The 21434-nt window shown below is 42.0% G+C and overlaps 1 protein-coding gene across 1 annotated transcript in view; it reads right to left on the bottom strand.

The window, feature by feature from the left end:
• Positions 1–626: 626 nt before the first annotated feature.
• npc1 (Niemann-Pick disease, type C1) overlaps positions 627–21434 on the bottom strand; it is a 29975-nt gene continuing 9167 nt past the window's right edge. Inside the window, exons 9-25 of the mRNA XM_079488726.1 lie at positions 20235–20461; positions 19593–19693; positions 18479–18581; positions 17694–17883; positions 16819–17001; positions 16190–16304; positions 15194–15321; positions 14064–14198; positions 13435–13524; positions 12585–12775; positions 11610–11725; positions 10514–10643; positions 9796–9981; positions 6892–7123; positions 6261–6374; positions 4716–4878; positions 627–3362 (exon numbers count right to left, since the gene is read on the bottom strand). Coding sequence (XP_079344852.1) covers positions 3280–3362; positions 4716–4878; positions 6261–6374; positions 6892–7123; positions 9796–9981; positions 10514–10643; positions 11610–11725; positions 12585–12775; positions 13435–13524; positions 14064–14198; positions 15194–15321; positions 16190–16304; positions 16819–17001; positions 17694–17883; positions 18479–18581; positions 19593–19693; positions 20235–20461 — 2487 coding nt within the window. The 3' untranslated portion in view covers positions 627–3279. The remainder of the gene's footprint in view (positions 3363–4715; positions 4879–6260; positions 6375–6891; positions 7124–9795; positions 9982–10513; positions 10644–11609; positions 11726–12584; positions 12776–13434; positions 13525–14063; positions 14199–15193; positions 15322–16189; positions 16305–16818; positions 17002–17693; positions 17884–18478; positions 18582–19592; positions 19694–20234; positions 20462–21434) is intronic.

Raw genomic sequence — 21434 nt, 5'->3', positions numbered from 1 at the left:
ACACACACACACACCTCTGTCCCAATTATCATTATTTATTTTCTTCAAATTGGCATCATGGTGATGCTATTAAAAGGCCTCTTCATCTTTTGAAATATTTGAGTGTATATACCTAGGGGACCTCTCCCTTTTACCAAAAGTACGGCTTAGTCGACAATATGTATTTGGTTTCCACGGTGATTATGCACTCTGCACTTTAAACTGTGCAACTAAAACAAGTAAGACGCGTAAACGCGAAGCTGTTGTGGCACACACACACACACACACACACACACACACACCTGTATCGTTCCAATTTCAGTTCGTAGTTGCCCTCTGGTGGCAGGCGGGTGGTGTTAGTGTGACAGAGACAGTTTTGGCCATCTTCTATAGTTAGTGCTCACTTCGTTCGCAATCACTTCGTTCGCAATTATTTATCGCTGTGTGCCATATAAGGCGAAGCAAGGTACCAAACTCACCATGCCATATTCGGGTATAACTGGACAAGTCAAATGTGAAAAAGTTGAAGTAGGCCATAAGTAGCCTATATTATGATGCCAATACCTTTGTAATGGAGTAAAGTTTTAGCAGAACTTACTAACACATGCAAGTACTTGATATAAAAGGAACAAATATGGATGCATTAGTATTGGTGATATATTATATTCCAAAACAAAATAAGAAAAACATGACATTTAAAGTGGTGTACCTTTAAAACCACAACACCTAGTACAATCAAGGCTAGGTAAATCATACACATCATTAAAACCTAATTAAAGAAACAAGGTCTCCCTGAGGCTAGGCCTCTTAGCTTGTTTCTCTCCTTTGTGTTTCTGGACAAAGGTTATGATTCACACGCAACGATGCACTGCATTGTCAACAAGCATAAGTCATTCATTATGTATAGATTTCCAGATGCCCAGTACCAGGCTCAACATTGAATGAGGTATGGGAAAAAAAGGAAAATAGAAAAAAAGAAAATGCAAAATGAGACAACCAATGTTAAAGGACCACTTCACCACTTTTCAACCTACCTTCATATACTTGGTCGTCATTAATGTGTTTAAAAAGAAAGAAAAGTCTGCCTAACGATGTCACTGACGGACGGGTTTCTGAACTGCCCACAGCCCTCTGAGAGTAGAAAAAAAAAATTGTGGCATTTTATCATGAACATTAGTGAGGACCAATTACCTGTATATGTTGAAAGCAGTGAAGTGGTCCTTCAAGTATAATTAAAGCTGCAATCTGTCCGTTTCATATCGAAAACTGGGACTCCTGCGTGGTCTACTGTTCAAAGAAAGACCAGGGTCTCAATGTTAGAGTAGGGACACCTCCATGCACTCATGTGCTTCAGGCATTACTACTCAACAGCAGGGTCTCAATGTGCTTCAGGCATTACTACTCAACACCAGGGTCTCAATGTTAGAGTAGGGACACCTCCATGCTTTCTTGAAAGTTATACCTAACCTTTTAAAAACAAGTTACGGATTGCAGCTATAATGAAGGAATGCTACTGCTCCTTGGCACACACTCGCACTGGTATTACGTCCTCCTCCAGCAAACACATCACCCCTTTCAAATCTATAAAACACACCATTGTGAAAACTTAACGATCTTATCCAACACAAACAGTCACAATTTCAGGCGACACGAGGGCCGGGCGCTGACACCGTAGACATAGAAAGGTATGACGCCTCATTCGCCGCTGCAATTCATTGGAGCGACGACTCAGCGACCTGTCTCGCACAGAGGGCGGCAGTGCACCCGTGGAGATGTATGGACATGAGTCCAGTCACGTGACTCACATCGCTTCCTTTCATTACGTTCCTTGGCGCCAACACGGAAGCTTGCCCTTCCTTTGAGAGCATTCGCCCCAGAGCATCTACCTTTCCATGTCTATGGTTGACTGAGAGACAAGTGAATGCGTGTACAGTTGGAGGCCATCGATATTGTCCTTTTCTTTTTGCTGAGGTTTGCGCGATCTGCGCAAAAGGACAGTTAACCCATTTTGGGCGGGAACCCCTTTTGGCGTTTTAAACATTATGTTATAATTTAGTTATTGAAAAATAGCAGATCTACAAGCTCATAGCGCGCCACCGAGTGGCGCGCTACGAGCTTGTAGGTCTGCTATTTTTGAAAAATCGTGAAAATATTTATTTCAGAAAACTGGAGGATTTAGAAGGATTTTTTTTAAATTTTGAGGTCAGGCCTAAATGGGTCAAATGATAAGGGACAATATCGGTGGCACCCAACTGTATGTACTGTAAAGCTTGACGCTCTGCTTGAGGAAGACAGTTGCTCTTTTCGTGCCTTGTGACGCAACAAATTCCTTTTGCAAGGCATGTCTGAAACATTTTCTCCGTTGTTTGCAGCGTCCCTGGAGGGGGCTTTACACTATTTAATGACAAAAATGTTTTTAGCTTGAATAAAGCTTTCTAAAGAGGTATTACAAGTTGTAGGATTACACAGTTAGCCGGCTAACATTCTACAATCAAGTTTCATTTTGTAGCGGTAAATGGTTTGAACGTTACTACGTTAGCCCTCATTTAGAGTTCTGTGGCAAACCTTGTAATCCTGGTTCTTACCCGCCCACCGTGATCTAAAATGTGACAGGGTTGTTTCAGTAACTTCAGTAAGTTATCCACCATTAGTAACCATTATTATTATTACCCATCATTATCGTAATTAGTACTCATTATTAGTACAAGTTAAATTAGCATATACAGTGATACTCTCAAAAATTGATTCACCATGTCAAATAGTTCTACAAAAGTGCCACATTAGTAAACCATTTCAGGAACATAATTTTCCTTTACACATTCTATTTTGTCCAGTTTACATATACATAAATTATATACAGTATATAGTCAACCGTTACCCTTTTAAGAATCCTGCAAGAAAATTGCGACTAGCATATGGAGCTGACTGAAAGCTTGGATCTGTCATCTAGTGTCGAGGGCAGCGTCTCTCCTACTTTCACACCATCTTATTCCAGTTCCATGGCGAGTTAGGTGACACAAAGATAGAATGGTCTGAACTGACCATAGACTTAGGAGGGTGATGGTTGGTGGTGGCGTGGCTACAGATGGGGGGGAAAATATACACCGTACAACAATTCTAAGCTTAGACAAGGCCTCTGGTTCTCTTAACTCCCAAGTGGTTTCCTGAGTTACATCCGTGCATAGTTGTAGTGGCGATGATGAGTGTGTCAGTAATCACAGAAACTGCTCAAGCTCAACTCCCACGCGGTCTTTGCCAGTTCATTGTTAGTTCAATCGTTCAACGTTTGAAAGCAGCGAGCTAGTAGTTGAGGAGGCGCTCCCGTTCCGTCCCCGCGTAGCGCTTGTTGGCCGCCGACACCTTGGCCTTGTTCACGGAAGGACCTGCGAAGTGATTCACAACAGCCCGACATGATCAGAGAGGCACTTCAGTCAACACACATTTCAATTCAATGCATCCTGTAGAGATTTGAAATCATGTGCTGAGGTACTAGCTTTGTTTTATTTGACAGTTTCTTTTTAAAGTCATAAAAGTGCATTCCTGAAATATTTGCTCTTACTTCATGTTCAGGTGGGTGGGGTTACACAGGTCTATGGTAATTTTTACACCATTGTTTTTGGTGTACTGTACAAGCACATATATTAAACGCCTGAATCCAAGTCCCTATCCGAGTCCCTATTCTGCTCATGTCATAACAGTCAAACATTCAATTAAAATAAGAAAACATCTACGAGTTCACAATGCATCGCATTCTGAGCTTGTAGATCAGCTATTTTCGATGGAAAGACTGGAAAAAAGGAAGGGGTCGCTAGTATATATATAAAAAGTATATAGGGTTCACCCATTTAGACCTGAGGACGCGTCTGTGTCGCTTTATAGCTATTAATCACTTTAACCATTACTTTAAACTTTAGCTGTTGAAAAATAGCACATCTACAAGCTCATAGCGCGGCACCGAGTGCCGCGCTATGAGCTTGTAGATATATTGTAGATGGGGGTCGGCGGCCAAATACATATCATTTTTGGGGTTTTTCAGAAAACTGTCATGATTTAGAAGACATTTGTAGAATCTGTTCTCAGGTCTAAATGGGTTTATGTTGTTAACCCATTTCGGGCGGGAACCCCTTTTGGTGTTTTAAGCATTATGTTATACTTTAGCTATTGAAAAATAGCAGATCTACAAGCACATAGCTACAAGCTTGTAGGTCTGCTATTTTTAGAAAAATCGTGAAAATGTGGCACAAATCTTTGAATATATATTCTTTCAGAGCGAACGTTTTTAACTCAAAACTTTGTTTCTGGGGGGGTGCCTGGAACAACATATTTTCAGATGGGGGTCGGCGGCCAATTACATTAATTAATTCTGGGGGTCCTTGACATGAAAATGTTTGAGAACCACTGACACAGAAACATAGGGGTTTTCAGAAAACTGTCGGGGTTTAGAAGACATTTGTAGAATCTTGTCAAGTCTAAATGTGTTAACCCATTCTGGGCGGGAACCCCTTTTGGTGTCAGCATTATGTTGTGTTTTAGCTATTGAAATCTACAAGCTATCTACAAGCTCATAGCGTGCCACCGAGTGGCGCGCTACGAGCTTGTAGGTCTGCTATTTTTTTTTAATCGAAGAACGACTGACATAGAAACATAGCTTTTTCAGAAAACTGTCAGGATGTAGAAGACATTTTTAGAATCTGATCTCAGGTCAAAATGTGTGAAAGCCTGGTGGTAGTTCTGACCTATATAGCTGAGCAGCACCGGTAGGAAGATGAGTCCGTGCGTGGCTCCCAGCAGCACTATGGCCAGGTACATGCGGAAGTAGAAGATCTGGAAGATCTGCGACTTGGACAGGGCCAGAATCAGGATGCCACCAAACTTGGTCAATGTGATCCCGCTGAAAACCTGGAAATAAGGCACAGTGCACAGAGATATCACACGAGGCTCAAAAAGGCTTCCTCACTTGCCTTCATGCATGCAAATTCAAAAGTTCTACTATTAAAAGGACAACTTTAGTTTTTTTCCACCAAAGTTCCCCCTACTGGGGGAAGGCTTATACTGTGTGTATAGGCTCCATATGTCAGTTTGTCATATTCAATATATCCTGTGATCTTTTCCGGCCAGATGTAATTTCTTGGGGTCTAGTAGGACTACAGTAAATGATAACAAAAGAAATCGCCATAAAATTTTGTAAAAAAATACATATTTAGCCAAATGCTCAAATGCCCGCAGCCCCTGTCAAAAACTGCTAAAATCCCTAAAACGAAAGAAAGCAGCAAATGAAAGAAAACTAACACTCAACTTTTAGTTTCTCTATAACAACCTAAAACATGAACTTTGGTTGAAAGTTGTCCTTTAAACCTAATAGTAGTAGTCTTGCGTTGCCAAACTGTTGCGTCTCGCAACTTTCGAATGCTTCCGTTGCTCCGTCTGGAGCAACGGAAGCTCTGGTCATGACCCAGAGATAAAGCGGAAGTGAAGCCTCCTCCTTACTTCTGTTTCGTCTTTACAGTTGCGCAAATCGAAATCATTGAAGCACATGATATACCTTGCTGCTTAGCAGGAATGGATAATAAAACATTTAATGTAAAGATAGTGTGTTTTGGTGAACGGAAATGCCAGCTTCCTCGCTCGAATGTCAGGAGTTCCAGACTCTATATAGCATTCAGAGATTGTGGAATAGTTGTCTGGCTACGCGAGACTAAAACCTATATAGTAACAGCAGGCAGTACTGTTCCTAAGACTGGTTGTGAGCTTGTAGATCAGTGAGACCACCGTGCAACTAAGATCGCATTCACACCAGAATGCTTTACTGCGATTAAAACGAATCCTGCTACGTAGTGTCGGAAAGTGCGCTTCGTGTGGCAGCTGTGAAGACTGATGCGGATCAAACAATCGCATTCTAGTAGGCCAAAAAGAAGAGTTTCGTTTCGCTTCCAAGCGCACCCGACTTCGATTCACTGCAGGTGTGAATGCAATGGCATCAAATAAAGGAAATGAAACGTGTTACGTGAGGAGTATAAACGGTTGGAGACGGAGGACATATTTTACACAGCGCAAAGCTGTCCCGTTACCGTGGATAGACGTGGTCGAATGAGGATAAACGTCGGATAATTCATTGCGCACACGCACGCACGCACGCACGCGTTTCCTTGCTGCGGTTGATACAGCGCAGTGTGAACGCAAACGCAGCAAATTAAAAATGCATGAATGATGCAACTTCTCCGCCCAGTCGCATCGAGTCTACCGAAGTAGAGGTGAGAATGCGACCTTAGTATAAGACTTACTGAGCTGCCCATGTGAGCCAGAGCCTCCTCGGCTCGCTCCACCCTGGTGCTCTTCACGCTAATGGAGAACGCCCGCATGATGTGACTGCAGAACTCCACAGAGATGCCAACGCACTGCAAAAAAAACACAAACACAAAAACTTGAAGAAAACGTGGGGAAAAAACAGATCTGCTGCCTCAAATGCTGGACGTTTCACTGGTAGACCAGTTAGAATAGATCATTGGTTCCCAAACGTTTAAGCCTGTGACCCAAAAGTTTAACAAGTAGTGAAAATAGCTGATCTACAAGCTCAACGCGGTGCGGTGCGATGCGTTGTGAGCTTGTAGATCGGCTATTTTCACTACTATACATTTGTTTTACAATTTATGGAATTTCATAGCATTTGTTGATTTCTTCATGAAAAAAAAACAGCTAACATTTTCATTAATTACATTTTGGGAATGTTTTTTGAAAATGTTTTGAAATAGTTAATTAAAAACAAAATGTAGCAAACAAAAAAAATAATAACTTTTTACCCATTGCTGGCAGTCTGAATACCAAAAAATAAAACATGTCATTACATTTTTGAGAAATACTGAAAAGATATTGCTTATAGCAGCTTTAAAAAAGGACCTAAATTGAGCCTTTTACCATGACGAGGTTGACCAGGGACACGGCGTTGAGGCTGATGCCCCACAGCCACATGACCCCGAACATGTTGATCAGGATCATGGCGATGGTGACGCTGACCATCACGGCCGACCACAGCTCGAAGCCCAGCAGCACCGCGGTCACTACGAAGACGGCCGCCAGCGACATGCTCAGGTTGAAGGCTGTGTCGTAAACGATGGTCAGGTACTGCTCGTAGAAGACGTAGAACACGCTGTGGTCGAGGGAGAGAAGAGCAGAAAGGATTTGAAACCAAGGAGTGCCCAACTGCCCATGAAGCAACGTGTTAGTTGCATAGAACGTTCACAGAGCTCATTTCATTGGGAGACACGAAACGTGGGGTCGCGGGAAAGCAGGAAATAAAATGTAGCTTTTTTTAAGGCCTTAACCCGTTTTGGGCGGGAACCCCTTTTGGTGTTAGCATTATGTTATGCTTTAGCTATTGAAAAATAGCAGATCTACAAGCTCATATCTTGTAGGTATTTTTGAAACATCGAAGAACGACTGACATAGAAACATAGCTTTTTCAGAAAACTGTCAGGATGTAGAAGACATTTTCTGATCTCAGGTCAAAATGGGTTAAGAGCCACTTGTTCGAATGCCCCCGTCCCCTGTCAAAAATAGCAACAAAATAAATAAAAGAAAGCAGCAAATGAAAAAAAAAGAACACTCATCTTTACTTTCTCTAAACATGACGCTTGGTTGAAATAAACAAAACAAAGTTGTCCTGTCAAAGTTTTAACATTGTGGGGGTCTACAATAGAGTCAATAATATACAACTCCATCTCAATGAATTAGAATATTTTGTAAAAGTTTTTCTTCTTCTGTAATATAATTCAAAAAGTGAAACTTTCATATATTCTCAATTCATTGTGCATAAAGTGAAGTATTTAAAACCTTTTTTTGTTTTCATCTTGATGATTATGGCGTACAAAATCAAAAAATCTCAATGAATTAGAATATTTTACGAGACCACTAAAAAAAAGGTTTTTTTAAACGAGAAATGTCGACCATCTGAAAGGTATATAGTGTTATGGAAGCCCAGGTTTGCTTTTATAACAGCCGTGAATTAATTTGTATTGTTCAGTCTCATGTATCACACCTTCCTCTTGACAATACAACCTAGATTCTCTGTGGGGTTCAGGTCAGGCCAGTTGGCGGTCAGTTAAGCACAGTAATACCATGGTCAGTATACCAGTTACTAGTAGTTTTGGCACTGTACTGTGGGCAGGTGCCAAATGGAGCTGGAAAGGAAAATTAGCATCTCCATGAAGCTTGTAAACATACTGAAGCACAATGCACTCTAAAAAGATGGCTGTGTTGAAACCATTGTTAAGTTTTCACTGTCAGTGGATCAACACCAGCAGATAACATCGCCTAAATCATCACGTGACCATTTCCTTTCCTTCTCAAAGCTTCCTTGGATTGGCTCCAATGTTGGAGCAATCATTCCCAAAATTGAATGTTGAACGGCCTCTAAAGTAACCTGACTTCGCCAGATTGCGGCAGTATCGAGTTCACCAGTTCCCTCCTCCTGCCTGCATCTGGGATCTCTCAAGCAGAAACGATGAACCCGGAAGCAGCGGGACAAACATTTGATATCTTCATAATAATTTCGAGTTGTAGTCTTGTTAGGTTGTGTTTACATTTGCGCTGTGGCAGCGCTTCAATATGTCATAAGTCTCGCATTGATCCCGCCTCTAGCGGCCTCATACAGCCGCATATCGCTCCGGCCAGAATTGGACCGGAGTACATCATCTCTGCCTGAGAGTTCCCAGACTCTCCCTGCTGGCAGAATGCAAATGTTGTCCAGCAGGGGGAGTGGTTTCACCAGGCTACCTCTAAAGAGCACCCTTCCAAATGCATTTTCACTTCTGCTGCCCGTAGATAGAGCATGCCATGAACATGTCTGAGTCGTACAAACGATGTCCCCGAGGGATCGAACGATTTCATGTCAAGGACCCCAAAACTTATATGTAATTGGCCGCCAACCCCCATCTGAAAATATGTTGTTTCAGGGACCCATGAGAGGCAAAGATTTTAGTTAAAAACGTTTGCTGTGATTTTAATTAAAAACGTTTGCTGTGAAAGAATATATATTCAAAGATTTGCACCGCATTCACGATTTTTCAAAAATAGCAGATCCACAAGCTCGAGCTTGTAGATCTGCTATTTTTCCAACGGCTAAAGTTTAAAATAATGGTTAAAGTGGTTAAAAGCTAAGGCGACACAGATGCGTTCCTCAGGTCGAAATGGCTTAAAACAAACTAGCAGGACGACCTAAAGGGTTACACTTATCAAGAATAACCATGAGACAAAGTTCATTATACTGTTGAGGTTATAAAAGATCTACTTGGATGTTTATCTGGAACCTTTGCCTCTACTCATCTGGCTGTGCTCTATACTGTAGCGCCCCATTATCCTATTCCATCCTTATATATTAAGTTCATTTATATTCATGGCACACTTTTCTTCACGCTCTGCTCCCAACACCCTGCTTTCCCCCCCATGGGATAAATAAAGTGGTATCAGTTAGTGTTGTGCTGTATTGTACTGTATGCACTATGCAGACTTTCTAAAATCTAGGATACATTGGATTAGAAGTATGAAGTGAATATGTGAATGCATGGACCCATTTAAGGTCAAACATTTGCTAGCCTATGGGCTATAAACGTTGTTGTGAACGATGTTATCTATGGCACAATTGTATAGTCCCCTTGAACTTTGAGTTCAAAACAAACTCGACTGTCATAATACCATACAAATTAAAGGGATTCTTCCACTTTCAAACACGCTTGGGGTCATTCTGACGTCTACTCGAGCTTTTGTGAGCACCCCGGACAGTTTCTGATTGAAGCCGTTTGGTCTGATTCCAATAAGGTTTACCTGTAAGGGAAGACCTTGTGGCCCACGGCCTGCGTTATGTTGTCAGCCAGAACGCGGGCCATCTTCAGGGCATGGATGAAGTCGGAGGAATTCTGCAGGATGGTGTGGTAGGTCATGAAGTAGGTGGCCCCTACGCCCGTGTCATTTGGATCCAGGTGCACCGCTGAGCTGTAGGCAGCATGGCCACTATGGGGAGGGGGGGGAGCACACAAGCAGACATTCTTTTTAAGTGGTCAAACAAAGGTTTGGTGAGAAGGAAGCAGCGTAATGTAATGGTACGACGGGAATCAGAAGTGATACTGCCATGAGTGTCATGTCCCTCTCTTGGTTTAAGATCTGCCAACAATAATAGTGGTTAACTATTGCAGCCCTACTACATACAAACAGGAAAATCACACCTGTGTGAAGTGAGCGGTGCAACTATACATTTGTTGTTATAATTACTGTACTGTACTATGCTGTATTGTAGTGTACTGTGCTCTGAGAAAGTGGGCAAGGCCCGAGTTCCTGCGTCCGAAACGGTCGAGAAATGACAGAGTTACCCGTGTTGCAGCTGGCCGTGCTTAGACATACAGACTTACATATGATAGGGACACACACAGCTGCGTATTGGCGCGGAGGCACAGCTCAAAAAGAAGATAACAAGAGACTAATAATTGAACCAACTGCTGCACCCTTACACTCCAATAATAATTATTTTAAACACAAATTAAATTACCCTTTCCCACAGTTGATGTTGGGGTTGTCGGACAGAAACATGGGCAGGAACCGCAAGAAGTCTTCCCCTTCAGGCCTCTGTTTCCCACTGGCAGTCATGGGTCGACAGTGAAGACACGATGGATCCACCACTGGAGAAACACAGAGTCACAGCATGTTCCAACCAGACCAAGCAATAAGACGTGGGGGCGCTGGGGAACACTTCACGTGACATGCTAAACATACAGTAACAGTCACTACTTCCTTCCAAAAAAAAAAAAAATCACAAAAGGAAAGTTTAATAATAGGAATCCAAGTTCAACTAAAGAGCACAAATGTCATCATGTGCTACTACATGTGCTAATTTATTGCTCAAAACAACTTCCTCTTGTTTTTTTAAAACACACACGCGGGTGACATACCGGGTATCCATGGAGTCGTCAGAGAATGACACTTTTTTTTTTTTTATATATATAGTTTTTATCCCACGATTTTGTAACCCATTTTTCACCCCTGTGTCAATTATCTAATGTGATCCTGGGCCCTCTTACACACCCTCCGCCAACCTAGTCCCCATATATGGGGGACATGGGGAGAGCAACGGACTTGAACTCATGCTTCCTTCATGCCTGAGTATCCAAGTTGCTCCTTTACACCTGACAGGGGGAGTTTCCCTGGTTGGACGTAGCGCGTGGAAGGAACACCTTATTCCAACCAGTTCCAGAATGACACTTTTAACCATTATTTTAAACTTTATTTGTTGAAAGATAGCAGATCTACAACCTTGTAGATCTGAGCCTTTATATTTTGCACAAAATTGTGAAAATGTGGCGCAAATCTTTGAATATATATTCTTTCACAGCAAACGTTTTTAACTCATACATTTGCTTCTGGGGGCGGGGTGGGGCTGGAACAACATATTCAGATGTGGGTCGGCGGCCAAATATATATTAATTTTGGGGGTCCTTGACATGAAAAGGTTTGAGAACCACTGATAACGTTTTTCAGAAAACTATCAGATTTGGAAGACGTTTACATGGAATCGACCTCAAACTGGGTTAAAAAGAGGAGAAGAGCATGTGGAATGCGGCGGGCGGGCGGCGGGGTTAATGGTTTACCTGAGGCGTTGCAGAACGCCCCTGTGTTGTTGAAGTATCGACAGCAGGACGACTGGGGCTTCACCCAATCAAAGTAGTCATCCAGCCACGAGGAGGGGGAGTAGGCGATGGTAGTGCTGCGAGCAAAACGCACAACAAATATGTAAAAAAAAAACAATTCCTAGGTCGCATTTACTATGAAAACCTGCATCTACCGTTGTGGAAAGGATACAGTAGGTGTTAGTAAAAGGGCGTCTGTGTCGCTCCCCTCCAACAGAGGCTATGTATATCACGCAACCATATATGGTCACGCCTCGTGACATTACGCCTCGTGACACTTCACGCCACCATATATGGCCCTCTCCATATATGGAGATCACGACACTGATGCGTGCACGCGACCAGGTCGCTTCTCGCCCTCAGGGCGTCTTACTGGTATACCGGTAAATATTATCTCAGGTAAAAGTACTATGTGTACATTTCTTTGTGGGAAAAGAGACCCCTTGGTTGTACGGCTGTACAGCCTGTAAATAAGCTAAGAGAGACCACCCTGTGGTTGTGCCGTTTGTGCAACAAGCTTGAAAACCCCTTACTAGGTATTGTAAATTAAGAGAGACCCTGCGGCTGTGCCGTTTGTAAATAAGCTAAGAGACCCTACGAGTGTGCTGTTTGTGAAACAAGCTTCTAAATATCTGAAACCTTTTACTTTTCCTGCCATGATCTCCTTAACCCCCTCTTCTTCCTTTTCTGTTTTCTTGGAAGAAAAACACGATGGGAACTATGCACAAAAACTAATTTCACCCACTTTTTACTGTGATGTGACAATAAAGCTGATTCTGACTCTGATTCTGAGCCCTACTTACAATTTTGTCGTACAACGGTGTCACACTAAGATAGTGAAACTAGTCAATCTGCAGATTCTCATTCACAAACGTATTTTGTCTCGTACAAATTGTCCGTTGTGACTGAGACTGAAACGGTTGGTAGTTTCCTTACTAGTTGCTGATGAGCGAGGAGTAGTAGACCTGCTGGACTAAGGAGTCGTTGTTGCAGCCCACTCCTCCACACACACTGTTCTGACCCTCCAGGCTGGTGTAGTTGACCCCTCCTTCCACCACAAAGTACACCGGAGGGCCCGTGTGGAGGTACGTGGTCAGGTTCTCAAAGTACTGCAGCACATAGGAGTCCTAGGCAAAAACAGAACAGGAAGAGAGAGGAAGGTTATGTATAGTAGTGAAAGGAGTGGGAGTTCTAAGGCAAAAGGAACAGAAAGTTCTCATTGCACAGAACACCACAGATCTATGTGAAAGATAGAAAGAAGATCTGAAATATGCGTAGGAACCGAGCGGTTTGACATGCAGTCTCCCAGTTGACAAACGGCACGAATAGGACTGTGAAAAAATGAAGTTCAATCAAACTATTATTAAATGTGTAAGTGTACAGTATTTAATTCACACTCAAATTCTTATAGTAAAGGGTGCATAGGGGAATTCAGAAGGGTGTGTACGTGTTATTAAAACAAATATTGTGTGATTGTCTGCAACTTTTAACTACTAATAAGTAATAAATAAAGTAAAGAGATTGATCTTCTGCGATTAAGAGCTAATAACCAAAATGTTGTTTTAACAATGAGCTATAACCTAATTTGAGTTCTCACATTGATTCAGGTTCTTCAACTTGGAAGATAACGTTTAATGAACTCTACAAACTCTAGATTAGTTTAATTCTAAATGTACTTAATTATTCTCCGTTTGCAGCGGCACAATGTTGACACCATCCACACAAGGCTTCTCATGTACACAACGTACGAGGACACAATCTCGACAAGAACTGCACAGAGACTTACGTCCGGCATGGAGAGTTTCTGATCCAGTCCGATCTCTACTTTATTCACCACAGCGATGCTGAAGGAGAGCATCCCCACGAACACGGCTACCTGCAGAAAGGGAGGGGAGGTTATAGAAACTGTGAAATCTCGACTTAACCCATTCTGGACAGGAACCCCTTGTGTTTTAAAGCATTATGTTATACTTTAGCTATTGAAAAATAGCAGATCTACAAGCTCATAGCGCGGCACCGAGTGCCGTGCTACGAGCTTGTAGGTCTGCTATTTTTGAAAAATCTTGAAAACGTGGCGCAAATCTTTGAATATATATTCTTTCAGAGCGAACGTTTTTTAAGTCAAATCTTTGCTTCAGGGGAGTCCCTGGAACTACATATTTTCAGATGGGGGTCCACGGCCAAATAAAGATAATTCTGGGGGTCATTGACCCCCAGAAAAGGTTGAGCACCACTAACATAGAAACAAGGGTTTTCAGACAACTGTCATGATTTTAGAAGACATTTTGTAGAATCATCCTCAGGTCAACCACTGATTTGGTACTCGGACCAGAAGACATAGAAGGCATGTGGGAGAGCTGGCCATCATTTTTGTTCTTCGGTAACAAAAAGCAATAGCATCATTGGATTACTTACCACTATGGGTCGCACCCACTCCTTGAGGATAAAGGGGGCGTATATCTTCTTGAAGAAGCGGAAGAGGAAGCCATCAGTCTTTACTTCCTGACCTTCTGGAAGCTTCACGCAGCAAATGATGTCCAGACGATTCCCCTACACACACACACACACACACACACACACACACACACAATACACTCTCAACAAACAATAGTCTAATCCACTGGTGCCCAAACACTGGTTTGACCAAAAGTTGGGCCGTGGACCAATTTTGATGGGTTCCTGTTAGTGATGGGAGATTAATCGGCAAACACATCAGTATCGGCCGATTTTAGTTGTTTTTAGATTAAATCGGCATCAGTTCGATTAATCAATCAGACCGCTTAATTAATCGGTCCGGTGAATCGGTCTGACTTTACAGATAAACAAGCCCAAAGTAACACCTTGAACAGATCTACAAGCTCACAATATTAAATATAAGGTATTAAAGTTAAATCTGACTTGCCTAAGCCTGTATTTTAATTTTAATTATTAAAAAAAACACAACATTCATTTTTTTTATAATTCCATGAAGAAAATCAACAGAAAATCTAAGAAATTCCATAAATTAAAAAAACGAATGTATAAGAAGTAGTGAATATATAGCAGATCTGCAATTTTCACTAGTTTGGGTCCCAGCGGGGAGACCTAAATTTTCTTTTTTGGGGTCACAGGCTAAAAGGTTTGGTAACCTTGGTTTGGTCTAATGGCGTCCCGCCTCGTTCCTCCTGTGAGTCATCGCCACCGCCCCCTCAACACAGGACTAGAATTGCTTTTATTTTATGTAGTCATAGCACTTTATAGTGTATAGTATAGTTTATATGTATAGTTTAATTATATAGATATCATATTCCACTGTTATGTTCTTAACTTACGCATGTTTCATGATAACTACTTTTTATGTATGTGATGTATTGCCCTGCTTTTTGTTCTTGCTTAATGTAAATCGCTCTGGATTAAGAGCGTCTGCTAAATGCCTAAATTGTAAATTGTAAATGAAAACTATTCAAGAGACTATATAAATAAAACTAAAATAGAAATTTGCTGCCAAAAACCAACAGTGGTTGATAGATACCACCAGTAAAACAGCAGCAACGTTCCCCTCTCACCTCCTGCCTGCGGGCATCCAGGCCCAACAGGCTGACGAAGCAGCTGATCTGCATCAGGAAGTCAATGAAGACGGCCAAGCCGGCAAACAGAGAGAACGTCCTCACCGCCGGCATGTCAGACAGGGCTCCTGACAAACGTTCAGCATACTCGTTAGCACATGTTCTGTACCATCATTAGCACATGTTCTGTACCATCATTAGCACATGTTCTGTACCATCATTAGCACATGTTCTGTACCATCATTAGCACATGTTCTGTACCATCATTAGCACATGTTCTGTACCATCATTAGCACTTTTATTCTCATCATCATTATGCGTGTTCGGCGACTGCCTTTTTTAACCCATTCTGGGCGGGAACCCCTTTTGGTGTTAGCATTATGTTATGCTTTAGCTATTGAAAAATAGCAGATCTACAAGCTCATAGCGTGCCACCGAGTGGCGCACTACGAGCTTGTAGGTCTGCTATTTTTTTTAAATTGAAGAACCACTGACATAGAAACATAGCTTTTTCAGAAAACTGTCAGGATGTAGAAGATATTTTTAGAATCTGATCTCAGGTCAAAATGGGTTAATAAAAACAAAATAAAAACCATGACGATTGACAATTTCGTCAACAAATAAAATGTTAGGGTGGGGACTAGTGGATGAGAGATCCAGTTTTATGCTAGGTTGCATTCTGAAAATAGCCGATCTACAAGCTCACAACGTGTCGCACTGCGACACGTTGTTAGCTTGTAGATCGGCTACAAGCTGTCATTACGACAACATCAAGGCCCTGCCAAAACACATTAAGTCAACTAAAACAACTGGAGATTTAGTTGACTAATAAAATCTTATATTTAGTTTGGCTAAAACTAGACTAACACTAAAACCTTTCAGGTGATTAAAATGTTGATAAAATGGAATTTTCTTCAAAAGAACTATGACTAAAACTAAAAATCTAAATTTGCTGTCAAAATCAACAGTGGTGTTGTAGTGCGTTAGTAGTAGTACCGAGGAAGAAGGCCACAGTCTCAGACAGCGAGGACAGGAACATGCTGGGGGCCACGTCTCCTAGGATACGACCAATCTGCTGGTCCAGTTCCTCCTGGTGCATTCGCTCGTCCCTCTGCACGCGCACACACGCACGTACGCAAACGCACAGACACACGGACACACAAGAGCACAACATTTGTGACTCTTTCTGATACAGATACAGACAGTCATGGTGGCAAGACTAACTTTTTTTTAATCCAAAATGAGTTAATAGCACAGGCAGACTCTTCACATACTACAACGTGTCTGAAATAAATATCAGAGCCGAGATCGACATGCAAATATGAAATAAATAAATAAACATGAAGCTAGGTGTAGATGTTAGAATCCACAGAAGTGAACCTTTCAGGCCTGTTTCTGCAAGACATTACTCTATAAGTCATATCTCCAAAACTGAACAGCCAATATGTCAATTTGAAGCTGTGATTCCCTGCTTTCGCATGACATGAAAAAACGAAAATTAAAAAAGAAAATCAATAACTTAGGCTTGATCCGAAACGGTCACATTTGATTTTGCCCTACAATTGTCACATTCACACAACACCACAAATGGGTGTTGATGTAGATAGAAATCATTTGGAACCTGCCTGGTATGTTTGCACTATGATGAAAATGTTGTCCACGCCCACAGCCAGCACCAGGAAGGGGATGACCTCGATGACGATGAGGGTGAGGGGGATGCCGGCGTAGCTGAATATGCCCAGGGAGCAGGCCACGGAGCTCAGCACGATCAGGATGCCCGCTATCCCCAGAGAGATCTTAGAGTCCACCTAGGATTGGCACAAAGCCCAATGAATCAGTCATCTGCCACTAACCAGTTCCATGAACTCGCCAGGCGTGTCAGGCTGGTTTCACTCCACATTGCTGAACATTTGTGTTCGTACGTCATGTTTGACTAAGAGTGGCGTTTGAATGAATCAACCTTCAATGTGATTCAAACACACGGACCCGGCCTAGCGTCCGTATTCTGGGGTGAGCACAAGTATCATGTTTGTAGATCGATCTTCATCGGAGAGGTTTAGGGCTCTATTTTCGTCCATGCTAAACCCCTTATCCCTAAACTTCTTTTGTTTTACCATTTTGAAAAACATTTTTTAATAGTTCAACTAGCCGATCTACATCGACATGTTGTGAGCTTGTAGATTGTCTATTTTAACAATTAAAAAATGTTTTTCAAAATAGTAAGGGCCCTCAGTGTAGAGGGGAAAAAGGAGGGGGCCTAGCATAGACCCCTGGGGGACTCTGGACCCCGGTACTTCTGAAATGGGGCGAGACTGAGACGCTCTATGACACACTGGTTAGGATGGATGGTAACACTATGACACACTGGTTAGGAATATACACTGGTTAGTCATAGTTTTAGTCGACAAAATCAACACTATATGACACACTGGTTAGGATCATGGGACGTTAACACGATGACACACTGAACAACACACTAGTACGTGGAGACTAGTCTCACCATCAGTCGCCGGAGGCTGTGGATGTGACCGAGGGCCAGGGAGATGTAGACAAACATGATGACGTAGCTGACCACGATGGTGCTGATGTCACTGTCGCTCTCCCTGTCGATCTCGTCCATGATGCTCCTCTCAGAGTTGAACGCTATCGTCAGGTTGGGGTTGTTGTAGTTCTTCATGTAACGGATGAATCTGAAATGCACACACATCATTCACACGGTAAAAAAAAAACATTTGTGCGAAAAGAATGATTACAGTGTTGTTTTTGGCAGCACATTTTTGATTTTAGTTTTAGTCATTAGTCTCTTGAATAGTTTATTTAGTTTTAATAACATTTTAGTCACCCGGAATGTTTTAGTGTTAGTCTAGTTTTAGTCGACTAAATATCATAAGATTTTAGTCGACTAAATCTACAATTGATTTAGTCGAACAAAATGTATTTCAGTGGGCCTTGATGCCGTCGTAATGACTGGCATAGCTAGTCAGAATATGTACTGTATGACACTGATTTACTTCAGACACTATGGCACATTATGAGTCCAACTAGTACAAGTGGTTCTCAATTTTTTTATTTGTAAAGGACCCCCCTTAACTCTGAGAGTGTACAAATGGAACCAAATGTCTCAGAGTTACACAACTGTTATGGTCCTAAGTAGGCCAACCACTCTTTATGTGTTTCTGGTAATATTATTGTCCGTTCATTTTGTATGTCCGTGGCATACAAGAAAAATAAAATTGACAAAAATGTCCAACCACATGGCGATGAGCCCCGATTGTGACGACTCACTCTTTCTCCCATGCCCGAGCTTTGCCCAGCTTGACTTCGTCGTCTTTGTAGTTGTTGACGGGGAACGTGATCACCAGAGCCGTGGCGTTGTTGTAGTGAGTGCCTGAGGAGGAGGAACGAGAGAAGTGACGACACAATCAGGCCATGTAATAAACACCGAACAGGAGAAGCCATAATGGAAACTAAAATAACATTTGAAGACCTTGTGTGACATTCCCCCCCCCCAAAAAAAGCATAAACAAACTGAACGAAGTTGTGGTAACTAAAGGTATTCGAAGACCAGTGACCAAACTTGACACACCGTTTTCACTGAGACCACGTGATGTACAGTATCATGATATTTTCAGCCCCTTTAAAAAGGGGTATTTCTGCCAATGTACTGCATATCCAAACCATGAAGAATCCCATAAAAGCACTAGAGATGCCAATATGCGCAAGTACTGTTTTCGGCTGCGTATGTCTGTGGCGGCTAATCAGGGATTGTGTATTTTAGGTTAGGTATTTTTGATGACGTAACTATGGTACGTTTCATGGCTACAAAAAAGGTTGAGCTTGCTTAAACTTTTTCCAGCGCTCCAATGATGCAGTGAAATGTCAAGCACATATATGTTTATGTTTCACCATTCCCTCCCTACTCTGTTCCGTAAGGGAAAGAAAAGCTCATGCTCGCTGTTAACCAGTTGCCTATGTTATTAAACCCTAACATTTCATTTACACAAGTTACTGTTGAAGTGTGGCTTTTGTCACCACTAGACGCAGCATTAGGGCTTTCATTTCCAGTGATTTTTACTAGTTGCCTAATTTACTAGTCGACTAGTTGTTTAACTAGGCCTAGGGGCTAGTACCAACAATGTCGACTAGTGGATTTACTAGTCGACTAGTTGAATATTCGACTAGTTGCTTAATGCCCTACGCAGCATAAGATTAAAGTATTCATAAATAAATGATATCCAATACGGGGATCGACGACCGAAACAGAATGACTTCTTGTGTGAACAGTAAAACATTTCAACTTGGAATAAAGATTACAAAAACAATTGGAATTTCAAGAGTGCGTTCTGTAGCACATCTTCGGTTAACATTTCCTTATCCAATTTGTGTGACTTGAGCTCACCGTCGTAACCCCCCAAAGCCAGCCAGGGGAACACAGGGCCTCCAAAGGTGCCCATACATGGGTCATGGAGGACAGTCATGTCATCGAGGGATGCTGGAGAACTGAAAGGAAGAAGAGACAAAGAGGCCATGAAGGTATGGCGAGAATAGCTCATCCTTCTCTGAGGAAATGAATGAACTCTCCATCGCTACATGTTCTCTGGATATCTCTTTGTGTGACAACAAAGGAGCCAACGAAAATGAGGAAGCATGAATGATTGGCTCCATTTCTTGCGTTTACTCAAATACAGCTGTTGAGGTCCAACCTTAAATTCCGACCTATTTCCTGTGTCAGATAACGTCACTTTGACAGCAAAAATTTTATTTAGTATGTTTTATTACCTATCTCATGCAGGTTTCAAATAGATTTCCATGCCTTCCTGAAAAGTTTCTTAGTTTTCATAGCTTAGATTTCAATTAGTTTCCATTTGGTTTTCGTCAGTGAGAAAAGGTAGTCGACGAAAAAAAAAGAAAGGTCATAGTTGTGTCGACTAAATCAACACTGCTCTAAACTCTCACAGACTCACAAATCTGATGGTAATTTAAACCAGAGGACGAAACTTTAGTTTCCTCCAAAAACAAAAACACACACACACATTCCCACCTGACACAGTAGAGGAAGTGAGTGTGTAAGTCGGCATAGGTCATGAACTCGTCCCCGTTGATGTGGTCCAGCACTTCGTGGCTGTTCTGGAAGTAGTTGAGGACACTGAGGATGGTGCAGTTGTTGTTGTACGGGGCCAGAGGAGCCAGACAGATGTCCTCCAGGGTCACGTTGTGCCCGTCGTACTCGGCCACGAGGCCCTCGATGCCTAGCTGCAAATCCAGCACCTATAGTTGTCCAGTAGGAAGAAACCCCAATGAGCAACAGAGAGATGCGTATAGAGCGTCGCAGTCCCGCCCCCCCTTTCAGAACGTAGAGGGACCCAGAAGAGAATTTCCCATGCATTTTTTCCCATAGACGTTTCAAAAAGTATTTATTTAAAGATCCGTTAAGCCTCAGACAAAGCTAACTCGGATCGTGAAAAAACAATAATTTGAAAGAAGAAAAAAAGGGCACGGTACATTTCTTTGTGATTATTTGTTTGTCATGACTTGTCACGATCCGTGTTGGTTTTGTCCGAGGCTTTTATAAATGTCTTCTAAATCCTGACAGTTTTCTGAAATACCTATATTTCTATATCAGTGGTGCTCAATATTTCATGTCAAGGACACCAAAAATGATGTATTTGGCCACCGACCCCCATCTGAAAATATGTTATTCCAGGAACCTCCCAGAAGCACAGATTTGAGTTAAAACAAAACGTTTGCTCTGAAAGAATATACATTTAAAGATTTGCGCCACATTTTCAAGACTTTAAAAAAATAGATCTGCTATTTTTCAGTAAGTATAACATAATGCTTTAAACACCAAAAGGGGTTCCCGCCCAAAATGGGTTAAATGAATACTTTTTGAAGTTTATGGGGAAAAAAATTATAGGAAATTCATTTCCGGGCCGCGGCTCGTCGTCATGAACGTCATGGCGGGACTGCGACGCTATTGGGACACACACACACATAGCTGCGTAATGTAGTGGAGGGCACCGCTCAAAAAAACACAACCCAACGATAATGGCTGATCTTTATGTAAAACCTCTTATGCGTGCCTTTGAGAAGACATGCTTCTTTTACCCCCCCCTACAAGCTCGTAATGCGGCATGCTATGAGCTTGTATATCTGCTATTTTTCAATAGCTAAAGTATTACATAATGCTTAAAACACCAAAAGGGGTTCCCGTCCTGAATGGGTTAAGTCACTCTACTTA

Source organism: Electrona antarctica, assembly GCF_951216825.1.
Source record: "Electrona antarctica genome assembly, chromosome: 19".
In the NCBI taxonomy this organism is placed as follows: Eukaryota; Metazoa; Chordata; class Actinopteri; order Myctophiformes; family Myctophidae; genus Electrona; species Electrona antarctica.
The sequence above is the reverse complement of the archived record's forward strand: the minus strand, read 5'-3'. Positions and strand labels throughout refer to the sequence as shown.